General features: G+C 39.2%; 2 protein-coding genes across 2 annotated transcripts in view; one reads left to right on the top strand and one right to left on the bottom strand.

Moving 5' to 3' along the window:
- LOC126175180 (probable cardiolipin synthase (CMP-forming)) overlaps window positions 1-6,035 on the top strand; it is a 79,491-nt gene extending 73,456 nt beyond the window's left edge. Inside the window, exon 7 of the mRNA XM_049921773.1 lies at window positions 5,510-6,035. Coding sequence (XP_049777730.1) covers window positions 5,510-5,597 — 88 coding nt within the window. The 3' untranslated portion in view covers window positions 5,598-6,035. The remainder of the gene's footprint in view (window positions 1-5,509) is intronic.
- Window positions 6,036-6,553: 518 nt separating this feature from the next.
- The window catches only part of LOC126175188 (complex I intermediate-associated protein 30, mitochondrial), a 65,304-nt gene continuing 44,401 nt past the window's right edge, over window positions 6,554-27,456 (bottom strand). Inside the window, exons 3-4 of the mRNA XM_049921785.1 lie at window positions 9,307-9,492; window positions 6,554-6,853 (exon numbers count right to left, since the gene is read on the bottom strand). Of these exons, the coding sequence (XP_049777742.1) occupies window positions 6,629-6,853; window positions 9,307-9,492 (411 nt within the window). The 3' untranslated portion in view covers window positions 6,554-6,628. The remainder of the gene's footprint in view (window positions 6,854-9,306; window positions 9,493-27,456) is intronic.

The raw sequence follows: 27,456 nt of genomic DNA, 5'->3' as shown, positions 1-27,456 counted from the left end.
CTTAATATGATTCTGCAAATGTATAACAGGTATCACTACCATTGACTTCTCAGTTTGCTGCAGTAGAGAGAAAATTGAAGGGAATAAAGCAGTTATCAACATCAAAAGTTTGGACCATTTGATTATGTTACAGCCTTTAGTATACAGGGATCAAACCTAGTTGTGGATACAGTGTGCTGCCTTGCTGAGAAAAACCATTTCAGATCTTGTTCAGTCATTATAATTCTGCTTTGATTATCCAAAGTCATACCAAGATCTTTCCTCCAAATATGTCATTGTCGGGGCTACCTCCAGGATTGTAAGAACTGAGGTAGTGTTCTGTCTTTAAGGACTTTACTAATAATCAAATATTGAAAAGAGTGATCTTGTGATGTTTTGCACTAGTCTTTGTTATAAATTTGCTATTTTGATAATACTTATGCCACAGACTTGTGTTAGCAAACTTATATATCAATCCGCATTTAAGGTGCCTTTTTACATGTTTGTCATTACCTACATTTGTAGAAATTTGTTCTTGAACTTGTGCGTAAACATGCTATGTCAGATTGTCTGCCCTCCACTAGATTAAACACTACAAATCTGTCTGTTTTTGTTGAAAATTTTACTACTTATGAAAAAAACATTAGAAAACTTGCACTAAGATACTTTTGACATCCTTAGTCAGAGAGATTATTTTACTCCATTTGCCTGTGAGGCGTTTGTAGTTTGTCACTGTGATTAACTTCACAGACAGATGTCACATGAAACAATATACCTGTTACATCTTCAGGGGCAGTTCGAGTCCAGTGTCTTTACAACTGTTCAATGCAGAGAGTAGTAGAATATGTCATTACCAAACACAGGAGGCTACATTTGGCACCAAGTGAAACAGTGCAGTCGTTATGACACTGGGCTTGCATTTGAAAGGACTGAGGTTCGAATTCCCTAAACTAGTTAAAGCAAATGCTGGTATGGTTTCTTGGAAAAGAACATGGCAGAGGTTCTTCCCCATCTTTTCCGCTACTGCACTTGTCCTCTGTTAATAATAACCTCATTTGGAGTGGGACTTCATGTCCCATCCTCCTTTTTCATGGGTTTTGCCCCTTACCACAAAATTCATCCTTTTCATCCACAATAGCCCCTAACCACAACTACACGGATATCCTTAAACTGTTTTTTCAGAAGACAAAAGAATAAAGGTCTCACTTGTACAAGGAGTTTCGGTGTTTAATGTGAGTTTTGAATCCATTTACATTCCTCTGAATTATGGGAGCCATTTTAGTGTCGAGATTTATCTTTAACCTTTCATCTCAGTGAAAATATCTCTGCGATGGTTGAGGCCTGTTGGAGCCTGAAGGGCCACTTTGGTGGTACTGCAGGCACTTTATATGGTAAGGAAAGTGTAAAAGTGGAGTAGAGATATACGGGAAATCATTCTAGCAACAATTTAGGCTACAGATTGGGAAACTCACAGTCATAAGTGACTTTTACAAATGGCAGGTTATAATAGCTTGGTCTCTGGGAAAACAAATTTCGGAAACGGCAGTGCTGATTGTCTGTTTGTATGCTACTGTTGTGAGTATCTGTGGAAAGCAGTTGAATGATGATGACACCAAAAGTTGTTGACATGTTCTTGGAAATCCATACCTCATCATGTAACATGGAGGTCGGAGGCTCACCCGCTCCATAAAGCAGGATAAGTAGTGATCTGTGGCAGGTCTGACAGGATACAACATCACTGGTGAAGGAACAAGTGTTTTGAAACACACCATTAAGTACACATTGTTGAACATGATGGTACACAGTAAATGACCCCTTAAGTGTTCCTACGTTGATAACATTATCAGTTACCAGTGGAGCCATGTCATCTGATCAGATGCATCATGTTTCTTGTAACACCAGGCTCATGATCATGTCCAGGTATGCCATCATGAAGCCAAAAGGCTGCTCAAAACATGCACGACGACACAGGTGTAGAGTGGCGGGGATAGTATTATGCTGTGGGGAACATTCACCTAGGTAGTGGTAGTAATCTTAGGCATCATGACAGTTGTGACCTTTGTGAACATTATTATAGACCACCTGCATTCCTTCATGCTTGATGTCTTCTCTGATAACAGTGCCATCTTCCAGCAGGATAACTGCCCATGCCACAAAGCCAGAACTGTGCTACAGTGGTTTTAGGAGCTTGATAGTGAAATCACATTGATGTCTTGGCCGCCAAATTCACATGATCTGAGGCTGATGTAACAATCTGGGAAACTATCAGGTATAGTAGGGCTAGTAATTTACGGTAAACATGTGACCTGTGCATAGGCATCTGGGGCCACATACCCCGAAGCCTACCGAGGATTTGTTGAATACATGCTGCACAGAATTGCTGCTCATTCCAAAGATAGACTGACATGCTATTAAGCAGGTTATCGTTATATTTTAATTTAGTAGTGAATATCAGATTCAATCTGATCCACGTAACATACACTTTCCTATACTTGGAAATGACAATTCTTGTTGTGTGTTTGTTTGCTAGTGATTTTTCTTGTTGTGTGTTTGTTTGCTAGTGATTTGAGCATTCACAGAAAGTGGTCGAAGGGCAGTGAAACCACAAGAAGGCAACAAGGTGCTGGATGTCCATGTCTCAGAACAGAACACAGAATTCAAAGGCTTTGCTCACACTGTAAATCAGGATAACTCTATAACATATTGACATAAGTTCTTGCTTTTGAGGAGGATACAGATAAAATGGTTACTTAAATTTTACAGCTCCCACATCAGATATTTATGATGTGTCTACCACAACTTACTCTCCTGTGCCAACCTCTTCATCTTCAAGTAACACTTACACTCAGTGCCCTTGAATTTTGGCTTTATATATATCAATTTCAGTCTTCTTTTACAGTATTGGACCTCTTAGTTCACTCTATCATGGAAGTTGTTCCTTGATGTTTTAAGAAATGTCCTAGCATTTTGTTTCTTCTTGTAGTCAGTGTTTTCCACATATTCTTTTCCTTGCTTTTTCTGAGGAAAACCTCATTTCTTATCTATTCACATCATTTTCAGCATCCTTCTGCAACACCACAACTCTAACACTTTGAGCCCCTTCTTTTCTGATTTTCCCACAGTTCATGATTCCACTTTCTTAAAAAGCTGTGCTTCACACGTATATTCTCAGAAATTTTTCCTCAAACTAAAGACGTCGGCACATGGGGCGAGGCAGCTAATGTAGACATACTGTCCAATGCCATGACACACAGTGCTGTCAGCACACAGGATGAGCTAGTTAACATGATTTTGCACTCCCAGCATTCTCCAGCATAGTTGTTGGTTTTATTTAGCTTACATCAACAGAGTTGGTTCACAAAAATTGACACGGGTAAAATTCCTACATTAGCTCTATTAAAATGCACATTTCTTCCCTTGTTCATAAGCAAGTTGTGTTGTTCTGTCTGTGGTATACATAAATAAATACTTCAGTATCCATGAACATGTAATGAGACAATAAGGAAAGATACATGTCCAGGTCAGTGAGGACATCAGAGTATAACAGTTCACCAAATTGGACAAACTCACTCCTGACAGAGAACACATTTACATTAAGTATTAGAGAAATTATTTCTATTAATTTGGTAAGAAAGTCCCACAAGCTCATGAAGAATGTGAAGGTGAAGAAAAAGAAATGAAGTACAACAGGACTTGACACTTCTTTCACTGGTGCCATGTCCCGCACTGATGCAGGGTCGGCATTGTTAGGAACGGATTTGGCAAGGTTAGTGGAAAGAGGTGGCCGGATGCCCTTCCTGCCACCACCCCGTACACCCCCGGGATGGAAGTAGTGTACCCCTGCTGTCTGCGACTAGTGTAATTCATGGAATAGTGCGAACGTGTTCAGATGTCTGCAGGTCGTGTAACTGAGGCGGAATGTGGAGACCAGCCCAGTATTCACCTAGCGGGATGTGGAAAACCGCCTAAACACTGACCGACGTCGGTAATCCGCCGGGCGGATTCAAACCGGGGCTAGCGTGCCTACCCGAGTCCAGGAAGCAGCACATTAGCACTCTCGGCTAACCTGGTGGATTACAACAGGACTTGACAGTATACCAGCCTAACTCTGCACTGTAACAAGTTGTCTCTGCGCACTATGTTAGGCTGTAGCTTTGTTATAAGAGATTTGGATTTATCCTTTTTCCAGCAATTGCAATTAGGATTATTAAATATATGCTATCTAACCAATTTTCCTTTTTCAGTTTTGTAAGATTTTCCTACCTTTGTCTAAAATAGGAAAATCTTACAAAACTATCTCTTACTCCATGTGAGTATCAACTATGAATCCAATTCTCTGAAAATGTGCTCAAGATTCTTGAAGAAAATGATGCCCAAGTGAACAACATATCGACAAGTGACAAAGGTGCGCTTCAGCCTCAATGGTTTTGACAATAAACAAAACTTCAGGGGGAGATTCCTGTTTGCTTCATTAGAACCTGCTTCATGCTCTACGAAAGTCACAGTTTTCCACACAGTTCAGTGAATGGCATGTTTGATTCTTGTGTTCAGCCAGTTTAAAGGTGGGCACAGAAGAAGTGCTTGCCTGCTCCCAGTACTTTGTTGCCAAGGACATTCTACATTATAATTCAAGGGACTCCAGTGCCTGATACTCTGTGCAGGCCATTTGGATCCTACCAACCAGCACAAAATGAATGGAAAGGGGGGGGGGGGGGGAGGGGAGCTTTGTTAAGCTTAATAGGATTGCAGGTTGTGGGAATATTTTTGAGAACAAGTTTCCATCTCTGGAGTTCTTGAAAGCTAGTGGTAGCTCAGTCTGAAGTTTGTATCTAAGATTATCATTGGTAAACCTTCTCTGATGTGTCAGTTATTCCAAGGCATATGACATGTTTGTGTGATCGCCAACTGCTGATATCACTTAAGACATTCCTGTCACTGCCCATACAAATTACAGGCACATTGTGAATTCCCTAACTGAGGCTTCTTGAAGAATGTGGTTGCAAAATCTATGACAGTGTTTCTAAAACCAATTGAATCTGATTTCCTCCTTTGTCTTATAAGCAGAAGCAGCACAGAGAAGTCAAAAACGTTTATGATGTGTGGGGAATTGCAGCAGTCACTTTAGCCCAACTGGAATGTGTTAACCACATATTTAAATTGCATTGTCTGGTTACACAGTATGTTAAAGTAATTTCCAAACATATGTCATCAAACTCTCACCATTTTAGTGATATGTTTTGACCATCCAATCACATTGTCCACCTCACTAACAACTCACTGCAGTTAAATGGCAGACCATGCAGATGTTGGGGGCCAATAAACTTTGCCACCACAACCTCCCTGCATATGCTGGTTCTGGCATTATAACTGAAGATTTACATCTGTTCAAAAATTATTGCCATAGCTGTTTTCAATCATTGTTTCCATCACTTTCATCCCTTCACAGATGTATTGCTCTGTACAGATTCGGTGCTGAATTGTTTTAAGCGAATAACCTAGAGAAACTAATAAGATTTTCATTTTATTTCAGGTACCTAACTGCAGGCACAACAGCTGCTTCTGCAATCAGTTACGTTATTTCTCAAGATACATACAAATATTTTAGAACAAAAAAATGAAATTAAACGCTTATAAATACTGAAGATGTTCAGTTTAGCATTAATGCTAACTTTGAGCCACAAGAGAAGACTGGTAATTGTATCTCTAAACATTTCAGAGGATTTGTAATGAATCTTTGCTCTTGAGTAAGGGCTATGTTTTTGTGTAATAAAGCAATATCAAGGTACAAGCAAATTCCTCTATGTATTCTGAAGAACTGTAACTGTGGAGAGAGCAGATATTATTGTGAGTTTTGTTGATCTTTGTGCTAAGGAATACTTGCTCATATCTAACTGAAGCACTGTGATATGAATTTTTAAAGGTAGTTTGTGAATCAATCAGATTTGTGGAATATGGCACTGTAGATATGAAGACAATTTTTTTGTTCTACTTATTTTTAAGAAAGTTCTTTTGTACAGGTAACCATCATTAAAATATAAAACAATGTGTCTAAACTACTTGAAGTATTTATTATATGCAGTTTTTCATTCACTATTCCACTGATAGAAAACAGTATGTGTGTTCAATCCTTTACCTCATTGATTTGATGTATTTTTTGTGTTACTATATTGTTTATTATATGACATATAAAATTGTGGATTTGTGCAACAAAGTTTTGAAAATAGTAATTAATTTACTTTGGCAGTACTGCTAAACTCGGTAAAATTGTCAAAGGTTTCTTATTTAGTGTCTTTTTTTCATTTGCCTTGAGTACATGAATACCTCAATTTGTTTTTTTACAAGGTACAACACAGCACAATATTTTCTACACTGACACAATGATGATGATTGGTTTGTGAGGCACGTTTATCAGCACCTGTGCAAATTCCCAACCTTTCCTCAGTCCAATCTTGCCACTTTCATGAATGATAATGAAATGATGAGGACAACACAAACACCCAGTCATCTTGAGGTAGGTGAAAATCCCTTACCCTGCTGGGAATTGAACCCGGGACCCCGAGCTCAGGAAGTGAGAACACAAGCTGCGGACACACTGACACAAAGGTCAAAGGTTGCACACATTTAAATTTTTTTATTGAAAAAACACCTATTATGAACCCACAAGAAATTTAGGAGTTTGATACATTTCATAAGCAAATTCTTCTGTGTGTGATGGGTCGAACTCCAAACCTATATAATCCAGTTCCAAACTGAAAGGACCATTAATTTTGTCTCCAAGAGATATTCCCACATTTGTAACTTTGTCCAGTGGAATAGGGCATTGCTTGTCTTGCAGACGTCCTTTGCTTGCAAGAATGAACTTTGAAAAAGGTATCTGAAAAACAAATAAATAAAAATTTAAGGAAATAATTTGTTGAACAATTAATAATTTATTTAATGACACTTTCTTTTACAAAACAATGGTTTGCAATAGGATTTATTTCTCTAACAACATCCATTTCTCCAATAATTTGTTTTAATAAAGTACGAATTGTAAAAGTTTCTTATCAAAATTTAATAGTTTCCTAAATTATTTTAGAAGTGTTCTGTAATCTAGCAAACCAGTGCATTCAAAATAAAATTTCCACAGACAAAATTCTTCCCAAAGAGGTTACACAGCACATTATATTACAAACAGAGAACCACCTGCTGTACATCTCTACCTTTAACTTATTAAACCACCTATATTTAATTGTAGTTTCATTTTATGACCATTTTCATCAGACAAATTTTAACCACTGTTGCTTTTATTTTCTCTGTTGGCAGTCTGTTGTCATCTATGTAACTCTGTGTCACATTTTTATACTTTTAGTACCAATTTACTTTTCTCTTTAATGTACTTAAACATTTCCTTAAAAAATACTTCTTTTTTCTTCTTTCAGATAATGCTTCTTCATATGCAGTTTTCTGTGACACCACCTCTTCATTATTTTCTGGCCTTTCTAAATTAATTACAGTACTTCCTACTTTCTGTGGGCATAGTGCAGATCTGATTTTGGCACTGAGCGTGTTCTGGGCGACTGTCCAATACATCTTGTAACAAAACAAATGAGAATATCTAAATATGTTACAACTATATAATGTTCTTTGTTTGATATTATTTCTCCAAGCTGCCTTTTCTCTTTGCTGTTGTCCTGTGCATTTGCTTCTTTCCCTTCTTAGTTTCTTCTAATATAAATACCTCCACTGCTTTCTTGCACATCTATTTTGTCTCATTCTGTTCATCACTGTCATATCATAATTTTTATTTGTTTAATTTCTGACTTTTCCCCAATTCTCTTACCGTTTTTGTATATTTTCTCTCTCCTGTGTCACCTGTTGCTGCTCTCTTTACACTATTTTCTTTTAGCTATAATGAATTCCATTACACTGTATTTTCATTCCTTTTGCAAACATGCTTGTATAGATTCAAAACTTCATTCTCATATACTTTTTCAAGTACACACACACACACACACACACACACACACACACACACACACACTGGAGTTTTATTTTCTGCCAACAAGAAGGTCATTATATGTAGAGCACAAGATCAGGTTGGGGAAGAATGGGAAAAGAAATCAGCAGTTTCCTTCTCAAAGGAATCACCCTGGTATTTGCTTTAACTCATTTAGAGAGACCACAGAAAACCTGCCATCTTCTTGAATCCAAGTCCATTCTCTTCACCACTGTAGCACCTCACTCCAATCTGGCATCATTTTTTGCCGATGTCTATAAGACTTTAACCCATCTCTGAAGATCTCGTTGTCAACGGGATGTTAAGCTTTAATCTTCCTTCCTTTTTCTTAAGATTGTAACCTCGAAAGTACACGTTTCAGGCTACAGTCCTTCTCTCGCTAACTTCCTCATTTGCAATCACAATAATCTTTTCCTATCACCATACTCTGCCTCCTCTGCTTATACATTTATTCTGGCATTTTTCACACCAAATTCTTGAACAGCCTGTACCTCATGTTCTACTGGAGTGTGTCATTTACTGAGCCAAACTCTAAATTGCATTTAAAAAAATCTTCAACTGATAATGTTATTATACATACAACTTGGCTACCTTAACAATAACATTCCTACATCTGATCCACTCTGGTTCCAAACACACTGACATGGCCAGTTCACAAGCATGTCCTGCTCCAATGTTGCACAGGTATTAGTGGCTGGAAGAAAGCTCAGCACTGTTACCAAATCTTGTATGCTGCTTTGGCATTAGAGTCTTCTCAGAATAGGTAATGGTGGCTCTCCTGCCTCAAAACATAAGTTGCCCGTGGGACGTGTCCTATAATCTCTTTGTAGTCTAGTTGGTGCCTTCACGGTATATCAAATCTATAATGTTTTAATATTTTGGCCATTCTGATCTATTTACCTTGCAGCCAATATCCAAACAAGACCAAATAAACACTTCATTATATTCAATACTTCATGGGCTGTTACAAGTTATACTGGAGTTTACTCTGTCAGTGATATTTGTATGTCTGGTTGTCAAGACAGCTACATAGGTATTTGTTGTATTTGCTATCAATTGTCATTTATGCTGAATAGGTAAATACGTCTTTTAGTTTATATTATTCTATTATAGACCTGAAGAAGGTATTGTTAAACTAAAACTAGTAGTCACCGTAACAGCAACGCAACTGAGACAGTAGAAAACAAAGAATAATTTCAATACCAAAGAAAGAAACTAATCGCAGTGCCACAAAATAACAGTAGTGTTTAATTAATTAAGGCTACTTGAAGAACTATGAAAAATAAAGCAAACCACAGAGCCGTGAACGATTCAATAAATTACGATACCTTTGTAAGCTGCCAATATGGGCCACCACGAGTGTGTAAGACATATGTGTACATGTCATTCCACATTATGTCATAGTACCCAGCAGTAGATAAGTTTAAAATATAAGTACGTCCATCACCTCGCACTTTCAGTACTAAATGCGTGTACATGCACCAGTTGTAGTATGCATCCCTTTTAAATGATTTCTGAAAGAAAAATGTAAGAAGAAATAAATATGTAGTTTAACCAAATATGAATGTAAAGCAACATAAAACTTTTCAAATATGTGTACATTTTGGGAAAACATACAGTATGTAGAGAACATGACAAGGTCAAGTTATAAATATCCTGGTATTTCAGAGAAAAAGAAATGGGGTAAGAGTTGTGAATGTGGTACACAAAGGGAAACATCAGAATGCAGGTTTAAGTGGGACATAAACATAAGGAGTGAGCAACAATTAGGCACCATCTAGTTCATGAGAACTGACAGAATAGTCCAAGCATGCAGATCTAATACTGCTGGGAAATCGTGGAATTCTAATAAAGGACTTTGGCGGAACTGATGGGTCTTCTTAGATTAATGGTGAAACATTTCAAATAGTGTTTGAGTGGTACGGTACCAGAAAAGTCCCAAGGTTGCATGGTAAAGAGTATTTTACAAAGATGACAGTGTGCACAAAAATAATGGTTCGTCAATAAGCATAGTATGGCTAAACTTAGTTGTCATGCTGGTAGGCCCTTAGACAGTACAGGTAACTTAGCATCAGAGTCCTAAAGTCATAACCAGTCTTGGTGAATATCTCATATTCTGGCGTTTTTCTTGTGTTTTAGTGCACTTGCATGGGAGTACTGTTGCTTTCTGTGTTGGCTCAAATTTGCTCCTGAATTTATGCCAATAAAAGAAGCACAACCCATGGATAGCACTTCATATATGGTAGTGAATACTGACTCCGTGGACCTGTAGGTGGTTTGCATGAGAGACTACAACCATCTTGTCCACTATTATACTTGGGATGCTGTTTAAAGAACAAAGGTGATTAAATGCAGCACAGCTAGCCTGAATAACAAAGCCAAACTCTACCTATGATTGCTGATTTTGCCGCACAGTTTCCAAGATCTGCCAATCCAGTTATGGTGGAATGTGCACTAAAGTAAAACTATGTAACCAGTAGGAAGGTCAAGTGCCTAACTGAGCTTAGGGAGAAAAATATTGCTGTTGTGAGAGACTGGAAGAGGGTGGTGGTGGTTTTATGGCACTCAACAGCACGGTTATCAATGTTCTTTTTGAGTGTGAATGTATGCATTTAGTGAGATGAACAAAGTCTTTCTATGGAAGCAATAATCTTGAGATGCAGCTCGTGAGGAAACTGTCCAGCAACATCTATGAGAAGGGAGGCTGCCTGTAGGAGCCCTACCTGCACCAAGAACCGAACTTCACAACATATGCCAGTGCCACACTGACTGTTCTATAAATGCTGTCTCAAGTTCAAGTATTAGCCATCAGTCCCTCTTTTACATTGAACTAATGACAATAAAAATCATAAATGGCAATTCAAATTACTGTAATCTGAAATCAGCACTTAGAAGTGAGTGTCTAAACATATAGTTGAATAAGAAAGAACCATGTGTGTTGGTTCATTGCAATTGTCCCTTGCTGCCATGCTGGTTTAGACATTTCCTTGGAGTCTCAGATGACCTGGTACCTACCAGAAGACTACTTCATTTACTTGCAGTTGTATTATGTGAATGGTGCCTTTGTATGTATTGTACCCTCATATATGCCAAATGGTCCCTTGGGCACTTATGAAATCAGAGCAGATTAGAAAATTATTTGCTGTCTGCACCTCATAGAGCTCTGCACAAGACAAGGCAGTGTCAGGAGAGTCTACAGCTTGGACCCATTGTCTAAATAGCTCCTTAATTTCAGTGTTCATTTAAAAGGTTTATTGAAAAATAAAATCTGATGTAACAGATTCCGTGTACTTAAACAAAATTTAAAAACATACTTGACCTCACTAGTAACTAGGGAGGATATATGCTCCAACCACACACACACACACACACACACACACACACACACACACACACCGTGAGCAATTTTTGCCAAATGTTGAATTCCTTAGCCTCAGCACAAAGGCTAGGTGTGGAACTTGTCCTGAAGGCTTCTCTCATCATTCTAATTCTCCCATGATGAACAGAATCCAAAGTCTTTAGGCAGGAAGATCATGCAGGTATAGTCTATCCATGGCTGAATGAAGGCTCTAAAATAATAGCAGGGAGGACTTGTCTACTCTCCCGTACCTGCCCAATGGCACTTTTTCAGGTGCTGTAGTGACTTTAAGGTGATGATACAGGCATAAGCTGAAGTGGAAACTTACCCCTTACCAAACCCCGTTAAATTTTCTTCAAATAAGGCCACAATATTTTTTTTTCAGTAAAACTGACTTCACAGAGAGGCATATTTTCACATTCCCTTGGATGCAGCATCACAAGCTTACCTAGTACTCAATAAGTTATACTGTGTCTACTGTAATAACTGGTTACCTTTCAGTATCTCATCATCCCCTGCCATATTCCATTGTTGCCCACATCAGTTACTACAAGGTATTCCATACTGTTCTGGATACTTATATAATATCTTTGTTACAAGTGTGATTCTAGATAACCACAGCGCAACTCTGAACTCTCATTCCAGAAGGTGGCAGCAAAAAGTCTCAAATACAAGCAGCACACATGTTCTTTCATGCCACTGCCTTGACATACTTGGGGTTAAAACTCTCAGCCAATGGACTCAAACCAACAGAAGATGAGAGGCCCTCACTATCATCTCACAGTTCAGAAATTTAAATTATTCATTTACAGATAGAAACGCTGGACAGAAATGTTGTCACAGACAACTAACTGTTCCTCACCATATTTGGTCTTAAGTATCACTTACCAGACCAGATCGCCCATCACTTCCAATGCTGTACTTGTTTGATTTTTACTATTCTACCCACTAGCGAGCAGCAACATTACACACTAATGTGGCTGTGCTGCTCCTTTTTCCCAGGGCCCTGCCCCAGCTTTTGACCAACAGCAGTTAATGTGTTTCCAGTTACACTTAAAATTGTATTCAGCCAATTCAGCTTCCCTGTAACATTACACGACATTATAACAGACACCTGCAAGCACCTAATATTACATCACCTCACTCACTTTGTGCAACATGGGTGGCCTCAATTTTAATCCCTAATGGTCACACTGGAATCAAGTGCACCTGAATCAAGGGATTCTGTAGTGGGTCTCAAGATGAGAATCACTGCTGTGTTTTGATCCCTTCCCCCTCTTCAGGCATGAATGCTGTGCCAGCTGAATGCTGCCCACTGGGATGTGTCTCAGATAAAAAGTTTGGCATGACAACACATGTTCTAACCCAATACTGACTCTGAAATCATGGACTTTGACTACAAATATTCGGCCTGTCAGGCCCATCAAGCTTTGCCTCCCTAGCAGTTTCCTCCCTTGTCCGACACTGTGGACTTTTTCCACCAATGTTCCACTTGCCAAGCTCATCAAGCATTAAGTGTGGCATTTTAATATGATGTCGCTGAGCAGAGATATGTGTAAGTCTGAGTACTAATTTTTGCACTATATTTCAGAGTTTAACTGTGACGTGTAACAATCTATTATCGTACAACAGTTGGGATGAGACAGAAAGTGTGGAGTGGCAACTCGTTATTGAACCACATTTAAGATGAGTATAATTTTGAAATTTTAAGATTACTTTTCCTCAGACTATTATATTTCCAACTTTCTTTTGTCTTGTGGCTGTCAATAGCCAGGATAATTGTGATTTTGCATATAATGATAATTGGTTAGGTAGGTTAGTTTTCATTTTTTGTGTCCAATATTATCTTCAAATACGGCAAGCATGGAAACTCTTGATACAACTGGAGTGGTTTCATATACTCAATGCCTTCAATCGTCAGCACCGAACCTGTGACAGTCATCTCAGACATCACATTTCTTAGGTTTTTCTCTCAGGCCTCAGATTTATTAGAAAGACTGTCTCAACTCTTGGATCACAAGTTTAAAAGTCAGAATAATGATTTAAAGAATGAACTTACAAGTCAAAACCAGGACCTAAAAAAAGAGTATTGTTTATTTATTTATTTATTGTTGCGTGGGACCAAATTAAGGATAAGTCTCCATGGTCATGGAACGAGTCAATACATGAAATTATAACATGATCGTAGAAACAGATAGAATGAAATATGAGAAACATATTCAGGCGACAAGTCGTAAGTTTAAATAAAGAAAATCAACAATGTAACACTGGAATTTGCTTAATTTTTTAGCTCTTCCAGGAGCTCCTCGACAGAATAGAAGGAGTGAGCCATGAGGACACTCTTCAGTTTAGACTTAAAAGAGTTTGGGCTACTGCTAAGATTTTTGAGTTCTTGTGGTAGCTTATTGAAAATGGATGCAGCAGAATACTGCACTCCTTTCTGCACAAGAGTCAAGGAAGTGCATTCCACATGCAGATTTGATTTCTGCCTAGTAGTAACTGAGTGAAAGTTGCTAACTCTTGGGAATAAGCTAATATTGCCAACAACAAACGACATTAAAGAAAATATATACTGTGAGGGCAATGTCAGAATTCCCCGACTATTGAATAGGGGTCGACAAGAGGTCCTCGAACTAACACCACATATAGCTCGAACAGCCTGTTTTTGAGCCAAAAATACCCTTTTTGAATCAGAATTACCCCAAAAGATAATACCATACGACATAAGCGTATGAAAATATGCGAAGTAGACTACTTTTCGTGTTGAATTGTCACTTATTTCAGATACGGTTCTAATGGTAAATAAAGCAGCATTTAGTTTCTGAACAAGATCCAGAACATGGGCTTTCCACGACAACTTACTATCTATCCGAACGCGTAGGAACTTGAACTGTTCTGTCTCGCTTACAATATACCCATTCTGTCTGATCAAAATATCGGCTCTTGTTGAATTGTGAGTTAGAAACTGTAAAAACTGAGTCATACTGTGATTTAGCATCAAATTATTTTCCACAAGCCACGAACTTATTTCATGAACTACATTACTTGATACTGTTTCAATATTACACACAAGATCCTTCACTACCCAGCTGGTGTCACCAGCAAACAGAAATATTTTTGAATCACCTGTAATACTAGAAGGCATATCATTTATATAAATAAGAAACAGCAGTGGCCCCAGCACCGACCCTTGGAGAGTGCCCCACTTAACAGTGCCCCATTGGGACTGAACATCACTACCACTCTCAATATTGTGGAGAATTACCTTCTGCTTTCTGTTCTTAAAGTAAGAGGTGAACCAATTGTAAGCTACTCCCCTTACTCCATAATGGTCCAACTTCTGCAGTAATATTTTGTGGTCAACACAGTCAAAAGCCTTCGTTAAATCAAAGAAAACACCTAGCGTTCGCAACCTTTTATTTAATCTATCCAAAACCTCACAGAGAAAAGAGAATATAGCATTTTCAGTTGTTAAACCATTTCTAAAACCAAACTGTACATTCGACAGCAAATTATGTGAATTTAAATGCTCCAGTAACCTTGTATATACAACCTACTCGATAACTTTAGCAAACACCGATGCCATAGAAATAGGTCTAAAATTGTCAACATTATCCCTGTCTCCCTTTTTATAAAGTGGCTTCACTACCGAGTACTTTAATTGGTCAGGAAACTGACCACTCCTAAAGGAAAAGTTACAGATATGGCTAAGTACTGGGCTAACATACATAGAACAATACTTCAGTATTCTGCTAGATACCCTGTCATAGCCATGAGAGTTCTTGGTCTTTAGTGATTTAATTATTAACTCAATCTCCCTCTCGTCAGTATCATGGAGGAGCATTTCAGGTAACAGTCTCGTAACACTTTTTTCTAAGAGCGCTATATGATTCCCTGTTGGGACTAGGTTTCTATTTAGTGATTATTAAATACTGTACATATATATGCGACTTATCAGTAACACGGACATTGCCACTACGCACTGATTCTATATCCTCGACCTATCTCTGCAGACCAGCCACTTCCTTTACAACTGACCATATGGTTTTAATTTTATCCTAAGACTTAGCTATTCTATCTGCATACCACATACTTTTTGCCTTCCTAATAACATTTTTAAGCACCTTACAATACTGTTTGTAATGGGCTGCTGCATTTAGATTTTGACTGTTTCTAACGTTTTGATATAATTGCCACTTTGTTCTACAAGATATTCTTATCCCTCTAGTCAGCCACCCAGGCTGCCTGTTTGTGCTAGTACCCTGTTTTGAACGTTCTAACGGAAAACAACTTTCAAAGAGCAAGAGAAAATTCTTGAGAAAAGCATTATATTTATCGTCTACTGTATCAGCACTATAAACATCTTGCCACTCTTATTCTTTGATAAGGTTTACAAAGGTCTCTACAGCAACTGGATCAGCTTTCCTAAACAGTTGATAACTATATTTAACATGTGTCACAACACAAAAATCTTTTAGAGTTAAAATTTGTGCATCATGAACTGAAAGGCCATTCACCTTTTTGCTAACAGAATACCCTTTTAGTAATGAGGAATGAACAAAAATGTTGTCTATGGTTGTTCTACTGTTCCCTTGCACTCTCGTTGGAAAGAATACTGTTTGCATAAGATTATATGAATTAAGGAGGTCTACCAGCATCCTTTTCCTTGCACAATCACCTATACAATTAATATTGAAATCAGCATATATAACTAACGTTTTGTATTTCCTATAAAGTGAACCAAGAACCTCCACTAGCTTTAGCAAAAATGTTGTGAAATCAGAGTCTGGGGATCTATAAATAACAACAGTTAGAAGTTTAGCTCCACTAAATTTAACCACACCTTTACAACATTCAAACACCTTTTCAGTGCAGTACTTTGAAACATCAATTGACTCAAATGGGATGCCGTTTATCACATACATGGCTACTCCCCCACACCGCAAAGAGCTCTAGAAAAGCTGCCAGCCAACCTGTATCCTGGTAAAGGAAGCCTGTGAATTTTCTCCTTATTTAAGAAGTGTTCAGATATACCAATAATTGCAGAGTCAACATCTATAAGCAGTTCACTAACTTTATCTCTAATACCTTGTATATTTTGATGAAATATACTAATTCCCTCATTACTTGGATACCTAAGCTTTGTCAAAAGCGGTTCCTTTGTTGGAGAGACTTCCCTTAAGCAGGAGTACCTATCAGCTGACTTCAATCTAAAAAAGGTGCAGCTCTAACACCCACTACTGCAGGAATTTTCCCGTGAGTGATCCCCCCACCTATGCTGTCACCTATAAGCTTTGCCAACCTCCCCTTCCCATACCTTTTGAGGTGCAGGCCATGACCAGTAAAACCCGTCCTGCTGATAGACTCTACTGACACCACTGAAACGTGAGCCATGCTTTCTGTCATCAGCACACCTCCAAGTCCCATGTTATTGCGCCTGACGGCTGTATTAAGATGAGGCCAATCGTGACGCTGAAACAGTTCCACGAAATGCACATTCGTGTTGCCAGTCTGAGTGGCTATCTTTTCCAGGTCACCATCTATGTCATACTCCTCATCCCTATCAATACTATTACCAGCCCCACCCACAATCACTACCTGATCCTCTTTAGTAAAATCCCTACATAGCCCCCCTATGTTAGCAGTGACCTGAGCCAATCCTGCATTAGACTTCACAATGCTGGTGACCTGGTACTCACTCCCCAACACTTCCTGCAGCTGCTGGCCTACACCTCTGCCATGAGAACTACCTAAAGCAGTACCTTCTTCTTTCTCTTCGACTTTGTAACTGCCCTAGCCACCGTAACTGCTGAGGTCTGCTGCATACTTCCTACATCTACAGCTACTAGAGATTCCTCTCTGCTAGACTCTGACAGTTGGTCATATCTATTGCAAACACCAATAGTAAAACTGTCTGAAACTCTCCTTTTCCTAGCAGATCTCTTGCCAACAGCCAGTTCCCATTCCCCAACCCCCTTCTCCCTCCTCATCCTATCTAGCTCCTCCTGTGCATTTTTCAACTGCACCTGAAGGGCACGGATCTTAGGCTCCTGCTCCTCTGTCAACTGACTCTTGCTACATAACCTGCAGTTCCAGGAGAGGATCTCACCAGAATGCCCACTGGCTTCCCCGCTGCATTCCCCCCAGTGAAAATACTTCGAACAAGTCTCACACTGCAATCCACTACTCACGAACCTACGGCAAAGCCCACACTTCTCACTCATGGTAAAATTTTACAGTTATTGAAACCAGAAAACAACTTTAAGTTCTGCTACTACAATAAGAAGATGTTAAAAACTGACTACAATAATCACAAACTTGCTCTACAAGGGAAGTAACTACTATTATTGACAGTATTAATCAACAACAAATGAGAATATAACAAAATACTAACACAGAAAGAAAATCAAATGTCTAATGACACAGTAACGAAACTAAAAACAGTTCCCAAAAAGTTCTTCTGAAATTATTTCATCAGAAAACACCAAAAACACTGGTTGAAGACTACTAAAGTTCCTAAATAAACCACTGTACACAAACAATTAATTAGTACTTAGCTTTCGATGCGCCGCTACAGCTGCAACTGCTCAGCGCGGAATGTAAACACAGGTAAGAGGTTAAGTTGCTTGATACGAAACCTCACAAATATCAGGTCACGACACAAGAAAGGCAAAGGTGAATGAAGAAACCACTAAAAGTCACTTATGTAGTAAATATTATCACAAAAACCGTTAACATATGTATCTGAAACCTAAAAATACACTCCTGGAAATGGAAAAAAGAACACATTGACACCGGTGTGTCAGACCCACCATACTTGCTCCGGACACTGCGAGAGGGCTGTACAAGCAATGATCACACGCACGGCACAGCGGACACACCAGGAACCACGGTGTTGGCCGTCGAATGGCGCTAGCTGCGCAGCATTTGTGCACCGCCGCCGTCAGTGTCAGCCAGTTTGCCGTGGCATACGGAGCTCCATCGCAGTCTTTAACATGCCGCGACAGCGTGGACGTGAACCGTATGTGCAGTTGACGGACTTTGAGCGAGGGCGTATAGTGGGCATGCGGGAGGCCGGGTGGACGTACCGCCGAATTGCTCAACACGTGGGGCGTGAGGTCTCCACAGTACATCGATGTTGTCGCCAGTGGTCGGCGGAAGGTGCACGTGCCCGTCGACCTGGGACCGGACCGCAGCGACGCACGGATGCACGCCAAGACCGTAGGATCCTACGCAGTGCCGTAGGGGACCGCACCGCCACTTCCCAGCAAATTAGGGACACTGTTGCTCCTGGGGTATCGGCGAGGACCATTCGCAACCGTCTCCATGAAGCTGGGCTACGGTCCCGCACACCGTTAGGCCGTCTTCCGCTCACGCCCCAACATCGTGCAGCCCGCCTCCAGTGGTGTCGCGACAGGCGTGAATGGAGGGACGAATGGAGACGTGTCGTCTTCAGCGATGAGAGTCGCTTCTGCCTTGGTGCCAATGATGGTCGTATGCGTGTTTGGCGCCGTGCAGGTGAGCGCCACAATCAGGACTGCATACGACCGAGGCACACAGGGCCAACACCCGGCATCATGGTGTGGGGAGCGATCTCCTACACTGGCCGTACACCACTAGTGATCGTCGAGGGGACACTGAATAGTGCACGGTACATCCAAACCATCATCGAACCCATCGTTCTACCATTCCTAGACCAGCAAGGGAACTTGCTGTTCCAACAGGACAATGCACGTCCGCATGTATCCCGTGCCACCCAACGTGCTCTAGAAGGTGTAAGTCAACTGCCCTGGCCAGCAAGATCTCCGGATCTGTCCCCCATTGAGCATGTTTGGGACTGGATGAAGCGTCGTCTCACGCGGTCTGCACGTCCAGCACGAACGCTGGTCCAACTGAGGCGCCAGGTGGAAATGGCATGGCAAGCCGTTCCACAAGACTACATCCAGCATCTCTACGATCGTCTCCATGGGAGAATAGCAGCCTGCATTGCTGCGAAAGGTGGATATACACTGTACTAGTGCCGACATTGTGCATGCTCTGTTGCCTGTGTCTATGTGCCTGTGGTTCTCTCAGTGTGATCATGTGATGTATCTGACCCCAGGAATGTGTCAATAAAGTTTCCCCTTCCTGGGACAATGAATTCACGGTGTTCTTATTTCAATTTCCAGGAGTGTATATAAAAACTTAGAGAGTGATCTCACACGCAGTAACTCGATTAATCTAAATGACACTGTTGAGACAATGGAGAGGAAAATTTAGGCTATGCAGGAACAAGTAGTTAACTCTCAAAGCTTAATCAATTACATGAGTTGACCATCCTACAAATCCAAACAATAAACAATATTGTTGATCACATATGGGTGTGTGTGCAGAATGTTGAAGCTGTTATTCCTACTGAGGTAGGTAAAAGGAACTCTGAATAAAAAAATATGCACAAATATATAGAGCAGGAAAGTGAAACCATCAAACAGAAACTAAAACTAAATAATGATCAAATTAGTAACCATAATACCAGTGTTAACAACAAAATTGAGACTTACCTCATAAATACTTCCCTGGGGATCTTAAAATACACTAAGTGGACTAGCTATGGCATTGTAAAGATAGTTTTCCTCTGAACTTGCCTGATTCTGTGAAAACTGAACTAGCCAAACGTTTCCTTGATGATGAAGTGTTGTCATGGGCTAAACAAAACGTAAAGCCAAACATAATATTTAATGAATTTGAGCAGATGTCTTTGAATAAATTCTGGCCTGAAACCAAATGGGCAGGCATCAAAACAGCATTTTTGAACAGTAGTAGGTACAGACCAGTAATCTATTGATGTGAGAATTTTGTGAGAAACAATTATGTAAGCTTGTTCATCTGAACAAACCATTTGATGACCTTATTGCCGCCTTGAAAAGACCTCTACCAATGAGAGCTCATAGGGGCCTTGTTTGTGGTCCCAATGATGCATTAGAGAATTTTTTAAATAATGTTGGTAAACTTTTGAGGAAGAGGACAAGGTTAATAACTCACATTACAACAGAAACAAGAATTATAATAGGAGGTCATATCAACATAATCATTGTTGTGAACAATATATTTCGCGTGAGACAGCGGCAAAGTGCAACATGTGAAATATAGTACATCTCTATGGTGTTATTGTACACTCTTAAGTTTTATGTGTGTAATATGAAGTTACTTGGTTGTTTATTTATTTATTTACTTATTTAGATTTTTTTGCGTGGAGTTATCAATATGATGGCTTTTGCAAATGTCAAGAGCAGTTACAAACATAAAATACATTTAGGTCTTAGCCCTACAGGCAGTAATTAAACAGTAAATTGATTTTTGTCAAAATCCATTACATCTTACACATATTAATACAGCCAATTATTTTTTATACTTTATTTTACAGCTCTTAAACTTAACCATTTAAAATTCGTTGTGTGAGTAGACACACTTTTCAATTAAGAATTCTTTTAGTTTTGATTTGAATTGCTTTTTATTACTGTTTTTCATGGATTCTTGGCAGTTTATTATACCATATTAGTCCATTAGTATATGGACTCTGGTCCATCATTTTTAAGCTTATTCTTTTTTGGTAGTAATTCTCTTTGGACCTGGTGTTGTGGTCATGTATATCACTGCATTTAGTTACTTCAGTTTTATGTGAGGCAAAAAAGGTAATTAATTTATAAAGATACAAAGAGTATATGGTGAAGTACTTGTGTTTTTGAAAACATCATGGCAAGAGTCCTTACAGCCCAGTCCATGTATAAACATTAACCCTCTTTTTTTGTAGCAATAGTACTCTGTTAAGGTGAATGTCTGCAGCACAACCTCATATTTCTATACAGTAGCTAAGATGGGGAGAGATTGTCCCATAACACACAGTTTTAAGCATGTGGGTGGGCAGCTGGCTACGAAGATACAGCCCATTGCTGACTATTTGACATAAAGCATTAATGTGGCTAATCCACCGGAGGTTTGAGTCCAGATGGACCCCTATGCTGCATACCTCATTTACGCATGAGTGGTGCGAGCTGCCAGTTGTAAATATTAGAATATGTGATTTATTTACACTACTGGCCATTAAAATTGCTACACCACGAATATGACGTGCTACAGACACGAAATTTAACTGACAGGAAGAACATGCTGTGATATGCAAATGATTAGCTTTTCAGAGCATTCACACAAGGTTGGCGACACCTACAACGTGCTGACATGAGGAAAGTTTCCAACCGATTTCTCATACACAAACAGCAGTTGACTGGCCGTGCTGGATCCCAATGGCCTCGTATCACTAGGAGTCGAGATGACAGGCATCTTATCCGCATGGCTGTAACAGATCGTGGAGCCACGTCTCGATCCCTGAGTCAACAGGTGAGGGCGTTTGCAAGAAAACAACCATCTGCACGAACAGTTTGACGACGTTTGCAGCAGCATGGACTATCAGCTCGGAGACTATGGCTGCAGTTACCCTTGACGGTGCATCACAGACAGGGGCGCCTGCGATGGTGTACTCAACGACAAACCTGGCTGCACGAATGGCACGTTATTTTCTCGGATGAATCCAGGTTCTGTTTACAGACCCTTCATTCAATCCCTGCGAAACCCTACATTTCAGCAGGATAATGCACGACCGCATGGTGCAGGTCCTGTATGGGCCTTTCTGGATATAGAAAATGTTTGACTGCTGCCCTGGCCAGCACATTCTCCAGATCTCTCACCAATTGAAAACGTCTGGTCAGCGGTGGCCGAGCAAGTGGCTTGTCACAGTATGCCAGTCACTACTCTTAATGAACTATGGTATCATGCTGAAGCTGCATGGGCAGTTGTACCTGTACACGCCATCCTAGCTCTGTTTGACTCAATGCCTAGGCGTATCAAGGCTGTTTTTACGGCCAGAGGTGGTTGTTCTGGGTACTGATTTCTCAGGATCTATGCACCCAAATTGCGTGAAAATGTAATCACATGTCAGTTCTAGTATAATATGTTTGTCCAATGAATACCTTGTTTATCATCTGCATTTCTTCTTGTTGTAGCAATTTTAATGGCCAGTAGTGTACATTGACCTTTAATCCTTGTGCATGAAAATATGAACTTAATTCTAGTATCCCATTACTTGCTGAAAATTTCAGTTCCTCACAGTTTTACCATGAAATAACACTGAGGTGTCATCAGCATAATTTACAATGTGTGAGTTAATGGGGAGTACAACATCATTAATATATGCTAAAAAGAAGAAAGGCCCAAGAATTGAGCCTTGAGGGACTCCCTACGTCACTTTTTCACTTGTGGATTTAAAAGCTACGATGTTATTGTCAATTTGATGTATAAGTTTGGTACACTGCTTCCGATTTACCAGATAGATGGACAGAAGTTTCACTGATGCATCATTAATATTGTATGCCCGCAGTTTTTTAAAGAGAAGCTCATGGTTTACTGAGTCAAAAGCTTTGCTCAGGGCACGCAATATTCCGGCTGTGTGCATATCCCATTCTATATTGCTGTATACTTCATGGAAGAAACCGGTAACAGCAGTGGCCGTGCTTAGGTCTTTCCTAAAACCATAGTGCGATTCAGTAAGCATTTTGTGTCTTGAGAAAAATGTTGTGAGTTGTGATAGGATAATTGTTTCAAATATTTTATTGGAGTTAGGGATTAGTGAATCGGTCTATAATTTAAAACTACTACTTTAGTTCCCTTCTTATGGACTGGCTGAATTACACTTATTTTTAAGGCATTTGGGTATATGTTTACATTAATACTATAGTTGATAAGATCAGTAAGGGGTTTAGTTATTTCATTGGCACATTTCCTTAACACAACACTTGAGATACCATCCCATCCAGCTGAATGCTTTTTCTTTAGCTTTTGTATTGTGTTAAATATTTCTTGTTGATTCACCTTCATAAATTCGAGCTCTATACCATCCGTGACATCATTTGGTGTGCCAGCTTGGAGATCTATAATAGGGGCTGGTTGGTCAAAAGGAGAGAGAACATGCTTATTGAATAAATTACATACTTCATTTGGATCTTTCACTAGATGGCCCTCATGTCTAATGCTAACTGGTTCACTCTGTCCCTTGCTGGTGGCTTTACGATGGTTATTGATTAGTCTCCAGGATGCCTTACCTATGTTGGCTGAACACACTATTCCATCATTGTTTATCTGTTTCCTCAAGTGGAAAATGTCTGTCTTAAAAGTTTTTTGACTTGATTGTACTTTTCCTTAAATATATGTAGCTTTGTTTTCTTGTATAAGCAGTCAAGATCATATATATTTCTCCTCTGCTAACTTAATTTTGAAGGCACTGATGTTGGTGCTATTCAGGATCCGCTTCTTCTCTATTATCTCGGTTGCTGTTGGTACAACAAACCTTAAATATTCCTGACAGTAGTGATCTAAGTAATGAAAATCAACACTTTTAAAGTTAACACTGTCTTTTACACTTTTGTTGACTATTACATAATCTATCTTACTGGAGCTTGACACTGTTACTGTAGTGTCAGAGTTCACTATATTTGTGAGACTATATAAGTTTAATAGATCTGTTATTTTCAAATAGGTTATACTATAAGTATTTGCATCAACATTTAATTCTCCAACTACACCTAAAGTCAATGGGGCCTGTTTGTCTAATTGCCCTGTTAAGTCTATCAAGATAGTACAATACATCTGTATTTGGTGGGTGCTACATACCAATAACTTTATGTTTAGCTAACCTGCTAGAATGAGTGTTTATGTGGACCACAACACCAGCCAATTCAGTTGTTCCTTCCTTGCAGTATTGTTCAAAAAATGAGATTTTCTTAAATGGAATATGTTCATTCACAAATACTGCCATCCCACCCCACTTTGTGCTGTTGCCTGCAGTAACTATCTGCTAACACATAACCATCTAATTTGAAATACTCAATTTCATTGTCTTTTAGTCCATGTTCTGTAATTACTAACAGATGTGGTGAATTCTCATCCACAAATATTTGCAGCAAATTGATTTATGCCTAAGATACTGCACATTTAGATGCATTATCCTAAAGGGTACCGGTACTGATATTTTAGAACACTTTGTGACTCGGTATTCTGAATCAGTCCAATTATTACACAAGACATTAACACTGCACTGTAATGACAGTTTACTCACTTCCAAGTCAGTTTCTTTGGAACGTGAACAGGGTTCTTTCCAATCCAAGGGGTTTAGTTCAATAAAATCATGTTGCTTGAAATTGAGCCTAAAAAAACTTGTCAATTATAATCTAAGATGATTGGGTCCGTGCTTTTATGCAGCTCCTTACAATGTTCCATTATCTGGTTCACTAACCTGAGCTTTCCATTTCTGTTTAAGTGAAGTCCGTGCCTGGTATTTTCTTCACGTTTCAGTTTGCTTATGTCTAGCAAGTGCACATGATTTAGTTTTGGTTGTACTCAATTTCTGTATTAACACACGACCACTGCGGGACATCATGTCGCACTGGTAGGTTTATTAGGGTAACATTTGTGTTGTTCAGTTTTGGCAATAAATTCCTGTAAAATGTGAGTGCTGACTTGCTCTCATTTTTGTAAACATCGTTGGTGCCACCAATGACTACAACGTGGTCATCTTTTTTCAGATTGTTTGTTACTGATAAATTCTTCACTACAGCACTTAATGTAGCTCCGGGTTTAACTTTTGCAAATACGGAATATTCAATGTGTAAAGCTTCATGAAGGGGAGCTGAAAGACTCATAAATAACGCGTTTTTTGGTTCGCAAATCACATTTAACAATATCAATATGACTGTTTTTGTGGCTATTTTCTGCCACTGGTTCACTGTTTTCACTGCGTTCAATTTATTTTACCAGGAAGTGCAAATATAGTTTATGGCACTACATGTCTTTTACTCACTATTACTCATTCAACTGTGTCAACTCTAATAGGTTACAGCCCCAGAGACGCATTTAGAATAAGTATATCCATAATATAGTAGTGAGAAAGTATTGGAAAAGTTCCAAGTAGTGCCCTTGCATGAAGTACAAGTTATCCTTACAAGAGGAATGCAACTCTTTTGTATTATTCGTAAGAAAGGTCAAAGTTACTTTTAAAACAAGCGTGGCACAAATTCTGCAGATTGAAAGACTTATGGGTCACGAAAACTATGCAACGTGGAAATTTGCAGCAGAAGCGTATTTATGTTTGGATGACCTATGGGATGTGGTGGATGGGACAATGAAACCCACAGGTCAGAATTATTCAAGTAAGGATAGGAAAGCAAAATCAAAGTTAATATTACTGGTTGACTCAGTGAATTATGTTCACATTGAAAAAGCTGCAACAGCGAAAGGAGTCTGGGACAAATTATGAAGTTCATTTGAGGATGGAGGTCTTACAAGGAAAGTAGTATTATTACGTGAGTTAATTACTACTCAGTTGGACAAATGCAAGAGTGCAGACGAATATGTCAACAAAATAATAGCCACGTTCAACCAACTGAGAAACATTGAGTTTGAGATTGCTGACGAATGGATAGGGACACTACTGTTGGTAGGACTGCATGAAAGGTATTTGCCTATGATTATGGGGCTGGAAAGCTCAGGTATACCAATCATGGACAATAGTGTTAAAATGAAAATCGCACAGGATGTAAAGAGTACTTAAAGCTGTCCTGTATTTGACAAGGAAACTGCATCTGCTCTTTATTCAAAAAACAAAACAAAGAAAACAGTGAGGGGCTATAGACGTCAGAAAAAGGGCCGTATTGCGTCTCCATGCAGAGAAAAAGTAAACCCAAGGTCAGACACGCAGCAAAAGAGGTTATGTTGTTATAGTCCAGAGAGAGGGACCAATAATAAAGGTAAGGCACTCTCATGTTTTTATTCTTTTCGAGATGTGGGTAATTGACAACTGGAATGGATTTTAGACTCAGGTGCATCTATGCATATTGTTACACACAAATCTCTTCTTTATGATGTTAAAGATAAGACTCATATGGGAATATCTACTGCTGATGGCAGCAAGCTCCAATGTCATTTGGTTGGTTAACTAGACCTACATGTAAGTGTAAATCGTGAACCCGATATGGTTATGGCACATGATGATCATTATATAAAAAAATGTTGCGACTAACATACTATCTGTAGGGGAAATTGTCAAGAAGGGAAATACAGTCAGTTTTGACATGCAGGGAGCAAGTGTAATGAATGAAAATGCTGAAGTTAGAACTGCAGCAAGTAACGAAAGGGCTATTTTTAAGCTGGATACCATTGACAGTAAACATAGAAGTGTTAGTCATTCAGCAAACTCAGTGGAAGGTTTTTTATGGCACTGCTGACTTGGACACCTAAATAGAAAGAGTATGTCTTTAACAAGGGATATGGTAAAGGGAATACAGAATTATAATGTGTCCAAGGACCCTTGTGGGATATGCATGGAAGGAAAACAAGCGAGGTTACCTTTTAAGACTAGTAAAAGTAAATCTGCAGAGGTCTTAAGTTAATCCATACAGGCGTACGTGGCCCAATGGAGTGCAAATCCATATGTGGGAGTTATTATTTTCTTACGTTTACTGATGATTATTCACGATATACTCATGTTTATTTTCTAAATTCCAAAGACAAAGTGACACTTTTGAGGAATATCATAATATGGTTGAAAAGTGGATGGGAAAGAAGATTAAGATCATCAGGTCTGATAATGGGAGAGAATATATTAAACAGAAATTGAAGACACTTCTGGCAAAAATGGGAATCAGGCATCAAACTACCATAAAGTACAGCCCATCTCAAAATGGGGTTGCTGAGAGGGCTAATAGGACTATTGTCAGAAAAGCAAGGTGCATGATAACAGATGCTGGGCAGAGGTGGTATTAACAGCTGTAGATTTGAACAATAGATCACCTACAAAAGCATAATGGAATAGAACCTCCTATGAGATATGGATAGGAAGGAAACCTGACCTAAGCAATATACGGGTTTTTGGGCATGATGTAATGGTGCACATTCCAAAACAGCTGAGAAGAAAATGGGACCCAAAAGCTAAACAGTATATTTTTGTACACTATTGTGAGAATTCAAAGGGCTGCCGATTAATGGATCCATTGAATAAAAGTATAGTTACAAGCAGATATGCAGTATTCTTTGAAAA

Source organism: Schistocerca cancellata, chromosome 1 (assembly GCF_023864275.1).
Source record: "Schistocerca cancellata isolate TAMUIC-IGC-003103 chromosome 1, iqSchCanc2.1, whole genome shotgun sequence".
Classification (NCBI taxonomy): domain Eukaryota; kingdom Metazoa; phylum Arthropoda; class Insecta; order Orthoptera; family Acrididae; genus Schistocerca; species Schistocerca cancellata.
This window is presented reverse-complemented; position numbering and strand designations above follow the sequence as displayed.